Genomic DNA, 19,481 nt, shown 5'->3' with positions numbered 1-19,481 from the left:
CACCGTCTATGGAAAAATTACATTGTATGTCACAGATACATTTTTGAAGCGCACACGTTACACTGCAGATGTGGCCCTGGTAATGTCACTGTCAGAAGCGGACATGTCTATGGAAAAACTACATTGTATGTTACAGATAAATTTTTGAAGCCCACACGTTACACTGCAGATGTTGCCCTAGTAAGGTGGTCACTGTCGGAAGTGGACAGTCTACGGAAAAAGTACAACGTATGTCACTGAATTTTTTTTGAAGCGCACACAGGAGATGTGGCACAGATAATTTAACTGTCCGCAGCGGACACCGTCTACGGAAAAAGTACACTGGATGTCACTGATATTTTAGGGATGCGCACACTTTAAACAGAAGATGTGGCGTCAATAAATTAACTGTCCGCAGCGGCCTACACGATATTTAGCGCAGGATGCGCTAAAAATATATATTGCTACTGTCACACACAATAGTCCTTAAAAGGACTTTTGGGTCTCTGAAAAGTTTTTTATATAAAAATCTTCCTATTACACTCCCTACACTCCTGTCCCTTCCTAGGCACAGCTCTCCCTAACACTGAGCAATATAGCGCAGGTTGTGCTACAAACATATATTGCTGCTGTCACACACAATAGTCCTTACAAGGACTTTGGGGTCTCTGAAACTTTTTGTACAAAAAAAAAAATATTAAATTACACTCCCTGCACTCTCAGTTTTTTCCTATGCTCAGCTCTCCCTTACTACGAATGAGCTGAACATGTGTCATCGGGTGCTATATAGCACCCGATGACGCGTTCCGGCGAGCCAATCACTGTAATGCCAGTAGCCAACATGGCTATGGCATTACAGTGAGGGCAGTCCTTACCAGCACGTTTATTGGCTGCGTAACAGCCAAGAAAGGTGAGGGGAGGAGACTTGAGCATGGCGCTCGAGCACATGCAGTACTCGGCTGAGTACCGTCATGTGCCGAGCATCGAGATGCTCGAGCCGAACAGGTGTTCAGCCGGGCATGCTCGATCATCACTAACCTTGAGGCCTGTTACAGATTACACCTCAGCTGCTGCAGAACATCATGATACACACACCTCAGCTGCTGTGGAACCTCATAATGCACACCTCAGCTGCTACCCTTATAATACACATGCCTGCCAACCAAAGTCAGTCAATTCATAGATTCTATTCCTCTTATTTTGCGACAAGTGGTGATAACTGCCAGGTCGACGAACAGCAAGCATCACACAATCATCCCACATGATGATCAAATTTTGGAGGTTTCATGTAGCTAAAAGACTTTGCTTTCAATCTGGCTTTTATGCCTCTTCCACATACAACAGATTTAAACCATGTGCTTAAAAAGGTAGATCTTAGCGAAACCTGCCACCTTTCCGATTTGCCTAATCTTACTGCTTGTCCTTCTTACTGTTGCAATTTCAATGTTGAGTATATAACCTGAAACTGCACTCATCTCATCTACCATTCATGAATATCTGTAACCTGTTTCCTCTTCTGTTTCTGACAGTTTTTGCCTTCGCTGACTCGTATTGGCTGATGCTCTTTTCTCGATCGATTCAGGGAGTTGGATCCTCATTATCCACTGTTGCAGGTGAACGTTGTGTCCTTATTGGCGATTAATAACCTCTATTCTAATGTATATCTTTTATACTGTGCTCCTCAAGGTTTTCTTTTACAGTATGGAGTATTCAGGGGGTAAATGATGAACTATCCTTTCCTAAAATGGTTCTCCAACACATAAATTGACATCACAGGCTCACATGGGAAAATCCATTTATCCATTGTAAAAGAAGAATTACTGAGCTTATTCTCTGATTGCACCTAAGTAGGGTTCCTTCTTAAGGAGAAGCACAGGCAAGAGGCCCCTATCCCTTAGGAAGAAAGGCGAACCACAACAGCTCCAGTAGCTTAGCTAGCGTGACATCACCGGCGCTCCGATTTGGAGTGCAAGCTTTTTTGAATAGGAAACGTGCTGCCGGCCGGGGCACGTTTTCCAAGTACACAGACTGACTGCTTCCACCGGACTGGAGGATCTGTTCTGGTGTTGAGCGAAGCAAGCTTCGGATGCTTTATCTGAAGTCGTTTTGTTCAAAAATTCTGAATAATACTGCACGGAGATCCGTCTCCCTACAGTATTAGAATGTATGGGCTCCGATGAGCCTAAGTTAGTTATTGACAAAGTCGCTTGTGACTTAGTTGAATAACTTTGGTAGTTGATTTTTAAAGTGGAAAACCACTTTAAAACTTGGGACCGAACTCTGAACAAAGCAAATTCATTTGTAGCATTAGAAGCCCACTTCGCTTAAGGCCTCATGCACACGGCAGTTGTTTTGGTCCACATCTGAGCTGCAGTTTTGGCGGCTAGGATGCGGACCCATTCACTTCAATAGGCCGCAAAAGATGCAGGCAGCACTCCATGTGCTGTACGCATCCAATGCTCCGTTCCGTGGTCCGCCAAAAAAATATAACCTGTCCTATTCTTGTCCGCGTTTTGCGGACAAGAATAGGCAGTTATATTAATGGCTGTCTGTGCTGTTCCGCAAATTGTGGAATGCACATAGACATCATACATGTTTTGAGGATTCGCAATAATCGTACCGCAAAACACACAACGGTTGTGTGCATGAGGCCTAACACTAATCGGGACTACATTCAAGTATTCACCACAACACATCAACATCGTGGACTTTCGTCTACCAGTACAGGAAGGCGTGACGGTGTCTCATATAGATACTACTTAGAGGACAGCAGACATGTCGGTCGGTTCGCGGCGAACTTTACGCGTTCGAGATCCGCCGAACTTGCAAACATATGGCGATGTCCGCCCCCCATTTTTTTGCATTGCACCAAACTTTGACCCATGACACATCCATTAGGTGAGACAGGACAGCCAATTGAGATGTTTCAGCACATGGACACACCCCCAACCCTATAACAGAACCCGAACTGGCAGCCATTTTACATTGTGTTTTGCCAGTGTAGGGAGAGGTTGCATTTTGGAGCATGTACAGGCTGTTAGAAACTTAGGGACACCAAATGCTAGCTAATAGGGCCACAAAAGTCCTTTTAAGGACTGGTAACGTTGTGCTATCGATAGGTGTGATACAAAGAGGGGAGTGATGTTCTAACATGGAAAGTATATTATAGTGCGATCTAGCAGCTTCCACAAAATAGTGATTGAGGTTTTCCATATACCTGCGTCTACAAAGTTACTGCTTGAGGGTTATATACCAGCTTCAACTAATAACTGATTAAAGCCTGCCATATATCAGCTTCCACAAAATAGTGATAGAGGTTTTCCATATACCTGCGTCCACAAAATTACTGCTTGAGGGTGATATACTAGCTTCAACTAATAACTAATTAAAGCCTGCCATATATCAGCTTCCACTAAATAGTGATAGAGGTTTTCCATATACCATGCTCCACAAAATTACTGCTTGAGTGTGATATACCAGCTTCAACTAACAACATATTGAGACTTGCCATATATCAGCTTCCGCAAAATAGTGATAGAGGTTTTCCATATACCTGCGTCCACAAAATTACTTCTTGTGGATGATATACTAGCTTTAACTAACAAGTGATTGAGGCCTGCCATATATCAGCTTTTACAAAATAGTGATCGAGGTTTTCTATATAACTACGTCCACAAAATTTCTGCTTAAGGGTGATATACTAGCTTTAACAACTTATTGAGGCCTGCCATATATCAGCTTCCACAAAACTATGATAAAGGTTTTCCATATATCTGCGTCCACAAAATTACTGTTTGTGGGTGATATACCTGCTTGAACTAACAACTGATTGAAGCCTTCCATATATCAGCTTCTACAAAATAATGATAGAGGTTTTACTTATACCTATGTCTACAAAATACAGATTGCGGGTTTTGATAAACCTGCTTCAACTAACAACTGATTGACGCCTGCCATATATTAGCTTCCACAAAATAGTGATAGAGGTTTTCCAGATACCTGCATCCACAAAGTTACTTCTTGAGGGTGATATACTAGCTATGACTAACAACTGATTGAGGCCTGTTATATATCAGCTTCCACAAAATAGTGATAGAGGTTTTCCATATACCTGGGTCCACAAAATTACTGCTTGAGAGTGATATACCAGCTACAACTTACAACTGATTGAGGCCTTCTATATATCAGCTTCCACAACATAGTGATAGAGGTTTTCCATATACCTGCGTCCACAAAGTACAGATTGCGGGTTTTGACATACCAGCTTCAACTAACAACTAATTGAGGCCTGCCATATATCAGCTTCCACAAAATAGTGATAGAGGTTTTTCTTATACCTGCGTCTACAAAATACAGATTGCCGGTTTTGATATACCTGCTTCAACTAAAAACTGATTGAGGCCTGTGATATATCAGCTTCCACAAAATAGTGATAAAGGTTTTACATATACCTGGGTCCACAAAATTACTGCTTGAAGGTGATATACCAGCTTCAACTAACAACTGATTTAGACCTTCTATATATCAACTTCCACAAAATAGTAATAGAGGTTTTCCATATATCTTGCTCCACAAAATTACTGTTTGAGGGTGATATACCAGCTTCAATTAAAAACTGATGGAGGCCTTCCATATATCAGCTTCCACAAAATAGTGATAGAGAATTTCCATATACCTGCATCCACAAAATTACTTCTTGAGAGTGATAAACTAGCTTCAACTAACAACTGATTGAGGCCTGCCATATATCATCTTCCACAACATAGTGATAGAGGTTTTCCATATAACTTGTGTCTACAAAATTACTGCTTCAGAGTGATATACCAGCTTCAACTAACAACGGATTAAGTACTGCCATATATCAGCTTCCACAAAATAGTGATAGAGGTTTTCCATATACCTACATCCACAAAATTAGTGCTTGAGGGTGATATGCCAGCTTCAACTAACAACTGATTGAGGCCTGCCATATATCAGCTTCCACAAAATAGTGATAGAGGTTTTCCATATACCTGCGTCCACAAAATACAGATTGCGGGTGTTGACGTACCAGCTTCAACTAACAACTAATTGAGGCCTGCCATATATCAGCTTTCACAAAATAGTGATAGAGGTTTTCTATATACCTGCGTCCACAAAATACAGATTCCGGGTTTTGATATACCTGTTTCAACTAAAATCTGATTGAGACCTGCCATATATCAGCTTCCACAAAATAATGATACAGGTTTTCTATATACCTGCATCCACAAAATTACTGCTTGAGGTTTATATACCAGCTACAACTAATAACTGATTGAAGCCCGCCATATATCAGCTTCCACAAAATAGTGATAGAGGTTTTCCATATTCCTGCGTCCACAAAATTACTGCTTGAGGGTGATATACAAGCTTCAACTAACAACTGATTGAGGCCTGCCATATATCAGCTTCCATTAAATAGCGATAGAGGTTTTCAATATACCTGCATTCACAAAATTACTGCTTGAGGGTGATATACCAGCTTCAACTAACAACTCATTAAGGCCTGCCATATATCAGCTTCCACAAAATAGTGATAGAGGTTTTCCATATACCCGCGTCCACAAAATTACTTCTTGAGGGTGATATACTAGTTTCAACTAACAACTGATTTAGGCCTACTATATTTCAGCTTCCACAAAATAGTAATAGAGGTTTTCCATATACCTGCATCCACAAAATACAGATTGCTGGTTTTGATATACCTGCTTTAACTAACAACTGATTGAGGCCTGCCATATATCATCTTCTACAAAATAATTATAAAGGTATTCCACAAAATTCCTGCGTCCACAAAATGACTGCTTGAGGGTGATATACCAGCTTCAACTAACTGATTGAAGCCTTCCATATATTAGCTTCCACAAAATAGTGATAGAGGTTTTTCTTATACCTGCATCGACAAAATACAGATTGCTTGTTTTGATATACCTGTTTTAACTAACAATTGATTGAGGCCTGCCATATATCAGCTTTTACAAAATAGTGATAGAGGTTTTCCATATACCTGCGTCCACAAAATTACTTCTTGAGGGTGATATACTAGATTGAACTAGCAACTGATTGAGGCCTTCCATATATCAGCTTCCACAAAATAATGATAGAGATTTTCCACATACACACATCCACAAAATACAGATTGTGGATTTTGACATACCTGCTTCAACTAACAACTGATTGAGACATGCCATATATCAGCTTCCACAAAATAGTGATAGAGGATTTCCATATACCTGTGTCCACAAAATTACTTTGTGAGGGTAATATACTTGCTTAAACTAACAACTGATTGAGGCCTACCATATACTAGCTTCCACAAAATAGTGATAGAGGTTTTCCATATACCTGCATCCACAAAATACAGATTGTAGGTTTTGATATACCTGCTTCAACTAACAACTGATTGAAGCCTTCCATATATTAGCATCCACAAAATAGTGATAGAGGTTTCCCTTATACCTGCGTCCACAAAATACAGATTGTGGGTTTTGATATACCTGCTTCAACTAACAACTGATTGAGGCCTGCCATATATCAGCTTCCCTTCCACAAAATAGTGATAGATAGGATTTCCATATACCTTCGTCCACAAAATTACTTCTTGAGGGTGACATACCAGCTTCAACTAACAACTGATTAAGGCCTTCTATATATCAGCTTCCACAAAATAGTGATAGAGGTTTTTCATATACCTGCATCCACAAAATACAGATTGCGGGTTTTGATATACCTGCTTCAAGTAACAACTGATTGAAGCTTGCCATATATCAGCTTGCAAAAAATTATGATAGCGGTTTACCATATACCTGCATACACAAAAATGACTGCTTGAGGGTGATATACCAGCTTTAACTAACAACTGATTGAGGCCTGCAAGAAATCAGCTTCCACAAAATAGTGACATAGGTTTTTCATATACCTGCATTTTAGAAAATTAGTGCTTGAGGGTGATATACTAGCTTCTACTAACAACTGATTGAGGCCTGCCATATATCAGCTTCCGCAAAATAGTGATAGAGGTTTTCCATATACCTGCATCCACAAAATACAGATTGCGGGTTTTGATATACCTGCTTTAACTAACAATTGATTGAGGCCTGCCTCATATCAGCTTCCATAAAACAATGATAGAGGTTTTCCATATATCTGCATCCACAAAATTACTGCTTGAGGGTGATATACCAGCTTTAACAAACTGATTGAAGCCTTCCATATATCAGTTTTCACAAAATAGTGATAGAGGTTTTTCTTATACCTGCGTCGACAAAAAACAGATTGCTTGTTTTGATATACCTGCTTCAACTAGCAACTGATTGAGGCCTGCCATACATCAGCTTCCACAACATAGTGATAGAGGTTTTCCATATACCTGTGTTCACAAAATTATTTTGTGAGGGTAATATACTAGCTTTAACTAACAACTGATAGAGGCCTTTTTATATATCAGCTTCCACAAAATAGTGATAGAGGTTTTTCATATACCTGCATCCACAAAATACAGATTGTGGGTTTTGATATACCTGCTTCAACTAACAATTGCTTAAGGTTTGCCATATATCAGCTTTCACAAAATAGTGATAGAGGTTTTCCATATACCTGCATACACAAAAATGACTGCTTAAGGGTGATATACCAGCTTTAACTAACAACTGATTGAGGCCTTCCATATATCAGCTTCCACAAAATAATGATAGAGGTTTTCCATATACCTGCGTCCACATAATTACTGCTTGAGGGTAATATACCAGCTTCAACTAACAACTGATTGAAGCCTTCCATATATCAGCTTCCACAAAATAGTGATAGAGGTTTTCCATATACCTGCGTCCACAAAATTACTTCTTGAGGGTGATATACTAGCTTTAACTAGCAACTGATTGAGGCCTTCCATATATCAGCTTCCACAAAATAGTGATAGAGGTTTTCCATATACCTGCGTCCACAAAATACAGATTGCAGATTTTGACATACATGCTTTAACTAATAACTGATTGAGGCCTGTCTTATATCAGCTTCCACACAATAGTGATAGAGGTTTTCCATATACCTGCATCCACAAAATTACTGCTTGAGGGTGATATACCAGCTTCAATTAACAACCGATTGAGGCCTGCCATCTATCAGCTTCTACAAAATAGTAATAGAGGTTTTCTATATACTAGTGTCCAGAAAATTACTTCTTGAGGGTGATATACCAGCTTCCACTAACAACTGATTGAGGCCTTCCATATATATCAGCTTCCACAAAATAGTGATAGAGGTTTTCCATATACCTGCGTCCACAAAATACAGATTGCGGGTTTTGATAAACCTGCTTCAACTAACAACTGATTGAGGCCTGCCATATATCATCTTTCAGATAATAGTGATAGAAGTTTTCCATTCACCTGCGTCCACAAAATTACTGCTTGAGGGTGATATGCCAGCTTTAACTAACAATTGATTAAGGCCTGCCATATATCATCTTCCAAAAAATAGTGATAGAGGTTTTCCATATACCTGCGTCCACAAAATACAGATTGTTGGTTTTAATATACCTGCTTTAACTAATAACTGATTGAGACCTGGCCGATTATCAGCTTCCACAAAATAGTGATAGAGGTTTTCCATATAGTACCTGCATGCACAAAGTAACTGCTTGATGTTGATATTCCTGCTTCAACTAACAACTGATTGAGGCCTTCCATATATCAGCTTCCATAAAATAGTGATAGAGGTTTTCCATATACCTGCGACCACAAATTAGTGCTTAAGGGTGATATACCAGCTTCAACTAACAGCTGATTGAGGGCTATTATATAACAGCTTTCACATATACTGCTCTACTGTAGGGACTGTGGCACAGGGCTATTTTGAAAATGACAGGCACAGGAAGAGGCAGGCCGTTCTGCAGGGGTGGTAGGGGTCGGGCAGCTGCACCATGCCAGAGCCTTATTGTTAAGTTGGAGAAGTTACGTGTGATTATGTCAAAGGACACACCAGAGTTGGTTGAGTGGCTCACTCAGCCTTCCACTTCTGCTCTCTCCTCATCCTCTGTATCTGCACCCTCCTCACTTTGTGCTGTGTGAACCCCCAAAGATACCACACCACCACCACCACCAGCATGGTCCCTCCACTCGAGTCAGAGAAATTATTTTCCCATCCATTTCCAGATCTTACCGATGAGCAGCCATTCTTGACATTGGATAAGGAAGAGGAAGTAGCAACGGACGCCACCCAGCGGTCTGACGACAATACCCAGATCAGCCTAAGGAGGGTGGTCCCCGCTGTTGCTGCCTACTCCGACATCTCTAATGTCAGTGGTGGAGAAGTTGACGATGATGACGTGTCGATGGACGTCACGTGGGTTCCTACAAGAGAGATAGAGGAGGGGAGTTCAGAGGGAAAGACAGAGCAGAGGAGATAGGTCGGAGAAGGAGGAGAAGCAGACAAAACTAGCAGTGCACAGGAGGCAAAAAGCAGACTGCAAATGTATCTGAAGCGAGCCATCCACCATGCACGGTCACATCTTGCACTCCCAGGACGCTGGCACATGGCTCCCCAGTGTGGGCTTTTTTTAACGTGTCAGCTGCTGACAATAGTGTTGCCATGTGCAGCCTGTGCTGTCAACGCATAAGTCACGGTAAGCCCAACACTCACCTAAGTCCGCCTTAAGAAGGCACCTGGCCTCCCATCATTGAGCCCAGTGGGAGCAACGTCGTCAGAAACTACAAAGCCACACTCCTGGCGCTCCATGTCCTGCCTCTTCTCCTTCTCCTCTCTCCTCCCATTTGTCCTCCACTCCACCTTCCACCGTGCAGTTTTTGCATTCATCTGGCACGAGGCTGGCTTCCATGGCCCAAATGTTTGAGCGTAAAAAAATTATGACGCCGGATAATCTCCTGTCTAGTCGGAACTGCTTGCCTGCCAACTACTGCCATATAAATTGGTGAACTTGGAGGCTTTTAGCAATGGAAGGTCCCCGGAAGGAAAATATTTCTCCCAGAAGAGCATCCCTGAACTATATGCCCACGTTCAGTGGCAAGTTAATATATCTCTGCCACACAGAGTTGGTGCCAAGATACATCTGACCACAGACACGTGGTCTAGCAAACACGGACACTGAATGTAACATAGTAACATAGTACATAAGGCCAAAAAAAGACATTTGTCCATCCAGTTCGGCCTGTTATCCTGCAAGTTGATCCAGAGGAAGCCAATTTCCCCCACTTTAGGGGAATAAAAAATTCCTTCCCGACTCCAATCAGGCAATCAGAATAACTCCCTGGATCAACGACCCCTCTCTAGAAGCTATAGCCTGTAATATTATTACACTCCAGAAATACATCCAGGCCCCTCTTGAATTCCTTTATTGTACTCACCATCACCACCTCCTCAGGCAGAGAGTTCCATAGTCTCACTGCTCTTACCGTAAAGAATCCTTTTCTATGTCTGTGTACAAAACTTCTTTCCTCCAGACGCAGAGGATGTCCCCTCGTCAGAGTCACCCGTGTAACCCGTGGCACCTGTGTGGATTTGGTGTTACCGCCACAGATTGCATGCAGGCCGGCCTCTTCTTCTCCTCCTCCTACTCCATCCTCCGTCTCCTCCTCGGCTAACTCCTCCTTTTCTACTGCTACCGCCTCTTCCACTGCACCCCCAAGCTCCCCTGAACCTATTTGACATGCCAGGTGAGACGTGGCAAACTGTGCTGCAGCTGTTGTGCCTGGAAGCAAAGAGCCACACCGGTCCTGCACTGCTTTCAGCTCTGCATTAACAGGCCGATCAGTGGCTAACCCCCTCAATTTGACAGTTGGTAAAGTGGTGTCCGACAACGGTGCCATTCTTACACGGCCATGGCTCGCCTTGCTGACGTTCAGTGGGGACACCACTTGCCCATCAGATGTCTGATTTGTGACAGCCTGACATGCTGGAACTCCACCTTGTATATGCTTGATAGGCTGCTCCAGCAGAAACGTGCCATTAACGACTACCTGTACGAACTCTGCAGTAGGACCGGTTCTGGGGATCTTGGGTTTGTTTCACCGCGCCAGTGGCTGTTCATGCGTGATGCATGCAGACTTCTGCGGCCATTTGATGAGATCACCAAACTGGTCAGTCACAGCCAGGTCGCCATTAGTGACATCGTACCTTACGCCTTCTTTCTGGAGCATGCATTCCGTTGTGTCATTGATCAAACCGTCGAGAAGCAGGAGCTGGAACATGAGGAAGTCGCAATGCTGAATAAATTCCCAGGGGGGGCTACTCCATCTGAGACAAGTCAGCAGGAATCTGAAGAGGAGTCAGAGGAGGATGGTGGCTGGGGGGAGGAGGAGATGGAGAAGAAGTGCAGGCTTTACACTTTTCAGGGATCCCTGGTGTTGTCCATGGCTGGGGGGAGGATACCGAGGGCTGACACTCTCCTGGGCGATGAGCAGGAGCCAGGACGCTCCACCGCTTCCATTTTAGTGCAAATGGGGGCCTTCGTGATCCAGTGTTTAAAGAGGGACCCCCGTATAAAAGCATACAGTCAAGAACTTGTACTGGGTGGCATCGTACTTAGACCCCCGGTAGAAACACAAAATAGCGGACATGTAACCAGCATCACAGAGGGCTGTCAGAATGCAGCATTTCCAGGCCTTGCTGCAAGAGATTCTGCATTCTGCTGTTGTGGGCACTGGCAGAAGAATTTCCACTCACAGTGAAAGAGAAACAGGTGCAGGTACCAATCCTACCGTGCCTGCAAAAAGAGGGCGGTTTGAAGATGTGTTGGTCATTTCGAATATGAGATAATTCTTGCAGCCACTCTCCGGATCCAGCCTCAGGAAACGCCTAGACCGACAGGTGTCCGACTACGTCGGGTTTACGGCCGATGTTGACGCTCTGAGAAGTGAGGAACCCCTTGACTACTGGGTGTGCAGGCTTGACCTGTGGCCAGAGCTAGCACAATTTGCGATGGAACTCTTGGCTTGCCCCTCGTCAAGTGTCCTGTCCGAAAGGACGTTCAGTGCAGTAGGGGGATCGTGACTGATAAGCACACTCGCCTAGCTCACGACAGTGTGGACTACGACACATTTTTTAAAATTAATGAGGCATGGATCTCGAAGGAATTCAACACCTGTGATGACCACGTGTAATTGAATTTCCTTATGCCAGACCACAAGTATCTGCCACCACCCAGAACATAGAATGGTCCTTTCCTTATGTATATTTAGCGGCATAAAAGGCTTTTTATGTCAGGTGAATGCCTAATTTTTTGGGCCTGTACTGGCCGACCGTTACATGTTTATCCTGTGACCGTCTAATGTACCTCCAGCCACAGAATCCAAAGTTCTTTGCTGTCAGGTGAATTCCTATTTCCTAATTTTTGGGGCCTGTACTGGCTGACATTTACATATTTATCCTGTGACCGCCTAATGTAACTCCAGCCACAAAATCCAAAGTTCTTTGCTGTCAGGTGAATGCCTATTGGCTAATTTTTGGTGCCTGTACTGGCCGACAGTTACATTTTTAATCTCTGGCCACATAATCTCACCCTTGTCTCACTCCTCTGCCTCTCATTATGGTGGCGTATGAACCGCATTCACCATAAGGACCTTCTAATGTCACAGGGTCATGTGACTGTGCCCCCTACCCCGTACTGTGCCCCTCACCACATACTGTGCCTCCTTATATCCTGCATTGTGCCCACTTACCACATCCTGTGCAGCTCCCCTAGTCAATCCCTGTACTGTGCCCTCTTATACCTTTTTATCCGGTCACGGTATGGCAGTGTTTTCCGGTCACTGTACAGAGGTGTTATGCAGTCAATGTTTGACGGTGGTATCCAATAACAGGATGGACATAACTGTATCCCTTTCCCTGCCCATGCTATCCTTATTTAGACCTGGCATGAGCGGGAAAAATATGCAGATTGCGGTGCTAAGGACCTTTGCGCCACAATCAGAAAAACGCCTAACATAGACGTATTTTTTATATAATAAATTACCTAATTGTATTATTATTCGGGGGTAGGGCTAATATGTTTATATTATATAGATTCTAGTGTATTATACTGTGCCCTGTATTTCCCAGTAGAAAATGATCCTTTGGAATCACAGTCCTCATCCCTGAATACCAGGACCAGGTAGCGCTCTGTCAGTACATGGCGGCCTCCCCTCTCCGCCACGCTGCTCTGCTGTGTACTGGTGATTATTCTGACACTAGTACTGGGTTCACATCCGATTTTTGCTATCCATTTAATGCATACCAAAAATGTATGCGTTAACAGATGCCGTACAGTGGCGTCCGTTCACCATACAGTTCCATGGTAGAAAAAAAAAATTACATTAACGTATGCATTTTTTTATGGACTCTGCAGCATAAAAATGTGGAGTGCTGCACATTTGTATACATCAAACCAATAGGAAATTAAAATATTCTAGGCTCCAGCAGGGCATATTTTTGAGAATTTCCCTTTAAGAAGCATAAAAATGGCCCCTGAGTAAAATACATATTTTTTGTGGGAATTTTTGCTAATGATCCCCCTCTGGTATATCACTGTCCATGTTGTGGGACTATTTGTATACTTCCAGTAAGTGTTTGCTGGCTGCAAATATGACCTGAAGGAACAGGAATTCTTCTTTTACTTCTTTACTTTGTCATTCCTTGCAGCATACTCACAACATTTTTAAATAAGAGCGCCAGTAAAGTTGTTCTATTTTCATTTATCCATTGTATGGACAAATTGATATTTTTTTTCTAAAAACTGTTTAAAATGTCTTTTTTGGCCACTAAAAATTGATGAAAAAGGTCTTCAAGTTCCAGGTCTTCACTAGCAGGGGTGCACCGCCAATGAGGAGAGGTGAGGCGATTGTCTCAGGTGGCACCAGGCAGGGACAAGTGGGAGGTAGCGGAAAGGCCATGGACAATGAGCGCTTCTATTGTGGAAGCGCTCATCTTTGCATATTCAACTGTATTGCTGTTCTCAGTGTGAGATGGGGAAACATTGTTTGAACACAGTTTGTGTGGATTAAATTAAATGTTCTGGACTGACATTCTGCTGTTTGGCCATAATATGCTGCTGTTTCCTAAACACAGCTATAGACTGCATGTATATCGCCATACTGAATTCATGAGAGAGGTGGGGTTTTACACAGAGAAGGAGATAGAGCAGCCATCTTAGAGGGAGGTGAGACAAAGGAACAGTATGAGCAGAGAATCTGACTGCATCCAGGTGTGAGAGCATCCCTCAGTGACCAAAGCTGCATCTATGTGAAGCTGATCGTGTCCAAGACCCTGATCCTGTCCAGAAGAAGGAAGATTGCTGTCAGGAATGCTGATGAGAGCAGAGGAACAAAGCAACATACAATGTGGTACCGCATGCTTGTTGGAGAGACATTTGTTCTGTTCAGAGTCACCAGCGGATGCAAAGCAGACCCGGGTCGGTAAGATCGTGCATGCACCTCATTACAGTATTGGCGCCTAGAGACTGAGACCAGGCCTGTAGTTAGTAACATAGCAACATACTATATAAGGCCTAAAAAAGACATTTGTCCATCCAGTACGGCCTGTTATACTGCAAGTTGATAGAGAGGAAGGCAAAAGAAAAACTTGAGGTACAAGCCAATTTTCCCACTTAAGGGGGAAAAAATTCCTTCTCGACTCCAATCAGGCAATCAGAATAACTCCCTGGATCAACGACCCCTCTCTAGTGGCTATAGCCTGTAATATTATTACACTCCAGAAATTCATCCAAGCCCCTCTTGAATAATTTTATTGTACTCACCATCACCACCTCCTCAGGCAGAGAGTTCCGCAGTCTCGCTGCTCTTACCGTAAAGAATCCTTTTCTATTTTTGTGTACAAACCTTCTTTCTTCCAGACGCAGAGGGCATCCCCTTGTCACATTCACAGTCCTGGGGATAAATAGATGATGGGAGAGATCTCTGTACTGTCCCCTGATATAATTAGATCTCTCCTCAGTCATCTATTTTCTAAAGTGAATAACCCTATTGTTGTTAAATTTTTCAGGGTACTTTAGTTGCCCCATTCCAGTAATTACTTTAGTTGCCCTCCTCTGAACCGTCTCCAGCTCTGCTATGTCTGCCTTGTTCACAGGAGCCCAGAACTGTACCCAGTATTCCATGTGTGGTTTGACTAGTGATTTGTAAAGTGGTCGGACTATGTTCTCATCACAGGCATCTATGCCCCTTTTAATGCAATCCATTATCTTATTGGCCTTGGCAGCAGCTGCCTGACACTGATTTTTATTGCTTTGTTTGCTGTTTATTAAAATCCCTAGGCCCTTTTCCATGTCAGTGTTACCAAGTGTTAGTTAGGGTTTCTGTTAGGGTTAGGTTTTCTGTTTGTGTCAGGCCACAAGGGTTACTATTGTTCATTTCAAGGACTCCAGAACTGAAAGTGACATTTTACATTGGATAGCTAATAAAATTCTCACAAACTCAAGCCAGGCTGGCGTTTTTGCTCAGGAGGAATACTCAGGCACGTGCTACAGGAGCAGTTATGGAAGGCGGAATAATGCAGAACTTGGTAAGATTGTAAGCTGTTGTGCTGCACCGCAGGCTAGCCTGTACCACCCACCCATAGAGTGGTTCTTGTTTTTGGGGTAATAACAGGTAAGCTGTGGCAGTTTAGTTGTGCCTACCAGTAGGTAATTGACTGCACTTTCTCCCTGCATCCATCAGAGGGCGCTGGCTTGTGCAGCACGGGGACCTAAACCTTCGGGCTGGGTGTACAGTACAGACCAAAGTGTCCCCAGGTGCAGTCACAAAAACCATCAAGCGCTACAAAGAAACTGACTCACATGCAGATCGCCCCAGGAAAGGAAGACCAAGAGTCACCTCTGCTGCGGAGGATAAGTTGATCCGAGTCACCAGCCTCAGAAATCGCAGGTTAACAGCAGCTCAGATTAGAGACCAGGTCAATGCCACACAGAGTTCTAGCAGCAGACACATCTCTTGAACAACTGTTAAGAGGAGACTGTGTGAATCAGGCCTTCATGGTAGAATATCTGCTAGGAAACCACTGCTAAGGACAGGCAACAAGCAGAAGAGACTTGTTTGGGCTAAAGAACACAAGGAATAGACATTAGACCAGTGGAAATCTGGGCTTTGGTCTGATGAGTCCAAATTTGAGATCTTTGGTTCCAACCACCGTGCCTTTGTGCGATGCAGAAAAGGTGAACGGATGGACTCTACATGCCTGGTTCCCACCGTGAAGCATGGAGGAGGAGTTGTGATGGTGTGGGGGTGCTTCGCTGGTGACACTGTTGGGGATTTATTCAAAATTGAAGGCATACTGAACCAGCATGGCTACCACAGCATCTTTCTTTTTTTTCTTTTTAAAATCTGTTTATTGATTTTATCACACAGAAAAGGTTACAAACAAGGGATACAATACCCCAATGGGACAGTGCAAAAAGTAAATACAATGTTGAGAAAAGGAGTCATCCAAGTAGATGAATCATACACAAGAGCAGTGCGAGTCACATCAAAGGAGAAATACTACAAGAAGCATTAGATGTTAAAAGCATTAGATGTTAAGAGTGACACTATTGGACCAATCCTGTAGCAGATCCTGTAGCAGCGCACCAATAGAGACTGAAGTCTCAGATAGGCCCTATGAAAGAAGCAGCTCTCACAATGGAGGAGTACTATGAGGTAACAAGCTCATATACAAGGTAGGTAATAGTTAATATAAATCTGCCTCATATTCCAATGGTGAGTATATTCCCATATAAAACATATAAACAAGTAACAACCAGAAACAATGAGAAACAATGACAAGGTAAGGGGAGGAGGGGAGGAGGGTAGGGGATGGAAGGGGTAAGGAAAGTAAGGAAGAGAAGGGGTATGTAGGGAAGGTTGTGTATAAAGGTTCCCCTCCTTTGGACCGATGATATTACCATTGGATAGTTAGGATTCAAATAGGGGATCGGAGGGTTACATGACCAGTGAAAGTGCCAGTTAGATCATAAGAAAGTGAGGGTGCAATTTCCGTCTTTTGAAGGATAGTATGTAAATTAAGCTGAAGTAAACTCTAACTTGAATAATCAGGGAGTCAGGGGGGGGTCTAGGTCGCTAAGCTGGTGTGGGGATATGAGATCCTTCCTGGCTTTCCATGGGAGCCAAATTTTTGTATATTTGTGGTGGAATCGGAGTTCCCAATGAGATAGTTCCTCCAATCTTGCTATAGTTTCTACTTTCCCTTTCCAATGAGAGATTGTTGGAGGGACTGTTGATTTCCAATTAGAGGCAATCAGAATCCTCGCTGCTGCCAACAAAATTCTCAAAAGAGATAATTTCGAGGCCATAATAGTGTTGGGTAGTAAAGTCAACAAAGCTATTTCAGGCTTGCCAGGAAGTATATCTTCTTTTAGTTCAAGGATATCCCTCACCAGACTAAAAATCTTATCCCAAAAGGTTTTTATCTTGGGGCATTGCCACCAGATATGTAGGAAAGAGCCTTTTTCCTTGTGACATCTCCAACAACTGTTTGGTGTGTCTCCATACATCTGACTTAACCTTACTGGGGTTAAGTACCACCTTGTGAGAACTTTATATGCATTTTCTTTAACAATTACACATCTAGAGGTAAGTTTCGGTGCACTTAGAATGATCTGAGTTTCTTTTTCCGAGAACTTCTTCTCTAAGTCTCTCTCCCATTCCTTCAAAAAGTATAGGGAGGAGGGGGCTTCTAAAGACAACAAATTACTACTCGTAATTGAAATGATCTTTGACGGATATTGAGTTTGAGAAACAAGTCTCTCAAACCAGTTAAGAGTCGAATTTGTTTGGACCTTTTTGAGAATGGAGCTGGTGGCAGACTTTAGACATGTATATTGTAACTGACTAAGATTAGTGAGGCCAAATTTACCTTTTATGGCGGTGGGGTCTAGAAAGGTACCTTCGTCGTCTAGTAGCTCCTGTATTGGTAAGGTAGAGTTACGTACTTGGGAGGGTAAAATATTAAAACTATCAGAGTTGAGGCTAATACAGTCACTGATGTTTGTGAGTAGCGATGGATATGTTAAGCAGGTTCCTCTTATATCTGGATTATTCCACAAGGACAATGTAACTGATGTCAATGGGACACCTGAGATTGAAAGAGGAGGTTTCCCAGATTCTGACAGCAACAGGGGTCTAATAGAACAGCCCATCATTCTTTCTTCCAAGGGGATCCACATTTTATGATCCGGTCTCCTTAACAAATCAATGACTCTGTTAAGATGAACGGCTCTGTGGTACCTTTTGATGGAAGGGAGACCAATTCCACCTTTTAAAAAAGGGAGAAGCAGAATCTTATTGGAAATTCTAGGTTTTATATTACCCCAGACGTACGCAGAACATAACTTTCTGAATGACTCAAAGAAACTATTTGGTAATTTTACTGGTAGAACTTGTAGTAAGTAGGTAAACTTAGGGACTATTAGAGAGTTGAAGATGTTACACCTACCTATCCACGAAATGAAAGAAGGGGACCAGGAATTCAGTATTGCAGGTATGGATTTTAGTAGAGGGAGGAAATTAGCCTCATATAATTTATTTAAGTCTGGTGTTATATTAATTCCCAAAAATTTTATGGAGGTGTTCGTCCATACAAATGGGGAGTTTTCTTTAAGTTTCTGAAGGAGTCTGGGAGGTAGAGTTAAATTCATAGCCTCTGATTTAGCCAAATTTATTTTAAAGTTTGAAATGAAGCCAAAGGTAGTAAAGGTCCTGATTATAGCAGGGAATGCTATTGATGGGTTAGAGATCATTAAGAGTAGGTCATCGGCATACGCCGCTTGTTTGATCTCCAATGTCCCACAGGTCAAGCCTTTTATTTCGTTAGATTGCCTAATGTGTTGTAAAAGAGGTTCAATCGTTAGAATAAAAAGTATCGGTGACAGGGGACATCCTTGTCTAGTTCCGTTGTTTATTTGCACCGGTTGGGAGAGAATGTCATTGACTTTAATATTAGCGTTAGGAAATATATACATAGCGAAGATGGCATTTATAAAGGGGGTAGGGAAACCCAGCTTGTTCAAGGTACCTTTAATGAAGGACCAGGCCACTCTGTCGAATGCCTTCTCAGCATCCGTCCCCAATAGCACAAAAGGAGACCCAGTCTTTTTAGCATAAGCAATCGCATTTATGACTTTATATGTATTGTCTTTTCCCTCACGTCCAGGAATGAATCCCGTCTGGTCGGGATGGATAAGATCCTTTAGTAGAGGTTTAATTCTGTTGGCCAGTATCTTAGCGTATATTTTGATATCTAAGTTCAACAAAGATATAGGTCTATAACTGGAGCATAAAGAAGGGTCCTTTTGCGCCTTGGGGATCAGAGTGATGTGAGCACCGACAGTTTGTGACGGAAAGGCTTTGCCTGCAAGTGCTTCATTAAAGGAGTTAAGTAAGTGGGGCAATAGTGTTTCTTTGAAAGACAGGTAGTACAACATGGGTAGGCCATCGGGTCCAGGGGACTTCCCTTTTGCCATCTTTTTTAATGTGTCTGAT

The 19,481-nt window shown here is 42.7% G+C and overlaps 1 protein-coding gene across 1 annotated transcript in view; it reads left to right on the top strand.

The window, feature by feature from the left end:
* The window catches only part of LOC122925553 (chromaffin granule amine transporter-like), a gene marked incomplete at its 3' end in the record, with an annotated part of 205,342 nt that overhangs the window by 31,010 nt on the left and 154,851 nt on the right, over positions 1-19,481 (top strand). The window contains exon 3 of the mRNA XM_044276911.1: positions 1,509-1,592. Coding sequence (XP_044132846.1) covers positions 1,509-1,592 — 84 coding nt within the window. The remainder of the gene's footprint in view (positions 1-1,508; positions 1,593-19,481) is intronic.

The sequence above is a fragment of the Bufo gargarizans genome, chromosome 2, assembly GCF_014858855.1.
Source record: "Bufo gargarizans isolate SCDJY-AF-19 chromosome 2, ASM1485885v1, whole genome shotgun sequence".
Classification (NCBI taxonomy): domain Eukaryota; kingdom Metazoa; phylum Chordata; class Amphibia; order Anura; family Bufonidae; genus Bufo; species Bufo gargarizans.
The sequence above is the reverse complement of the archived record's forward strand: the minus strand, read 5'-3'. Positions and strand labels throughout refer to the sequence as shown.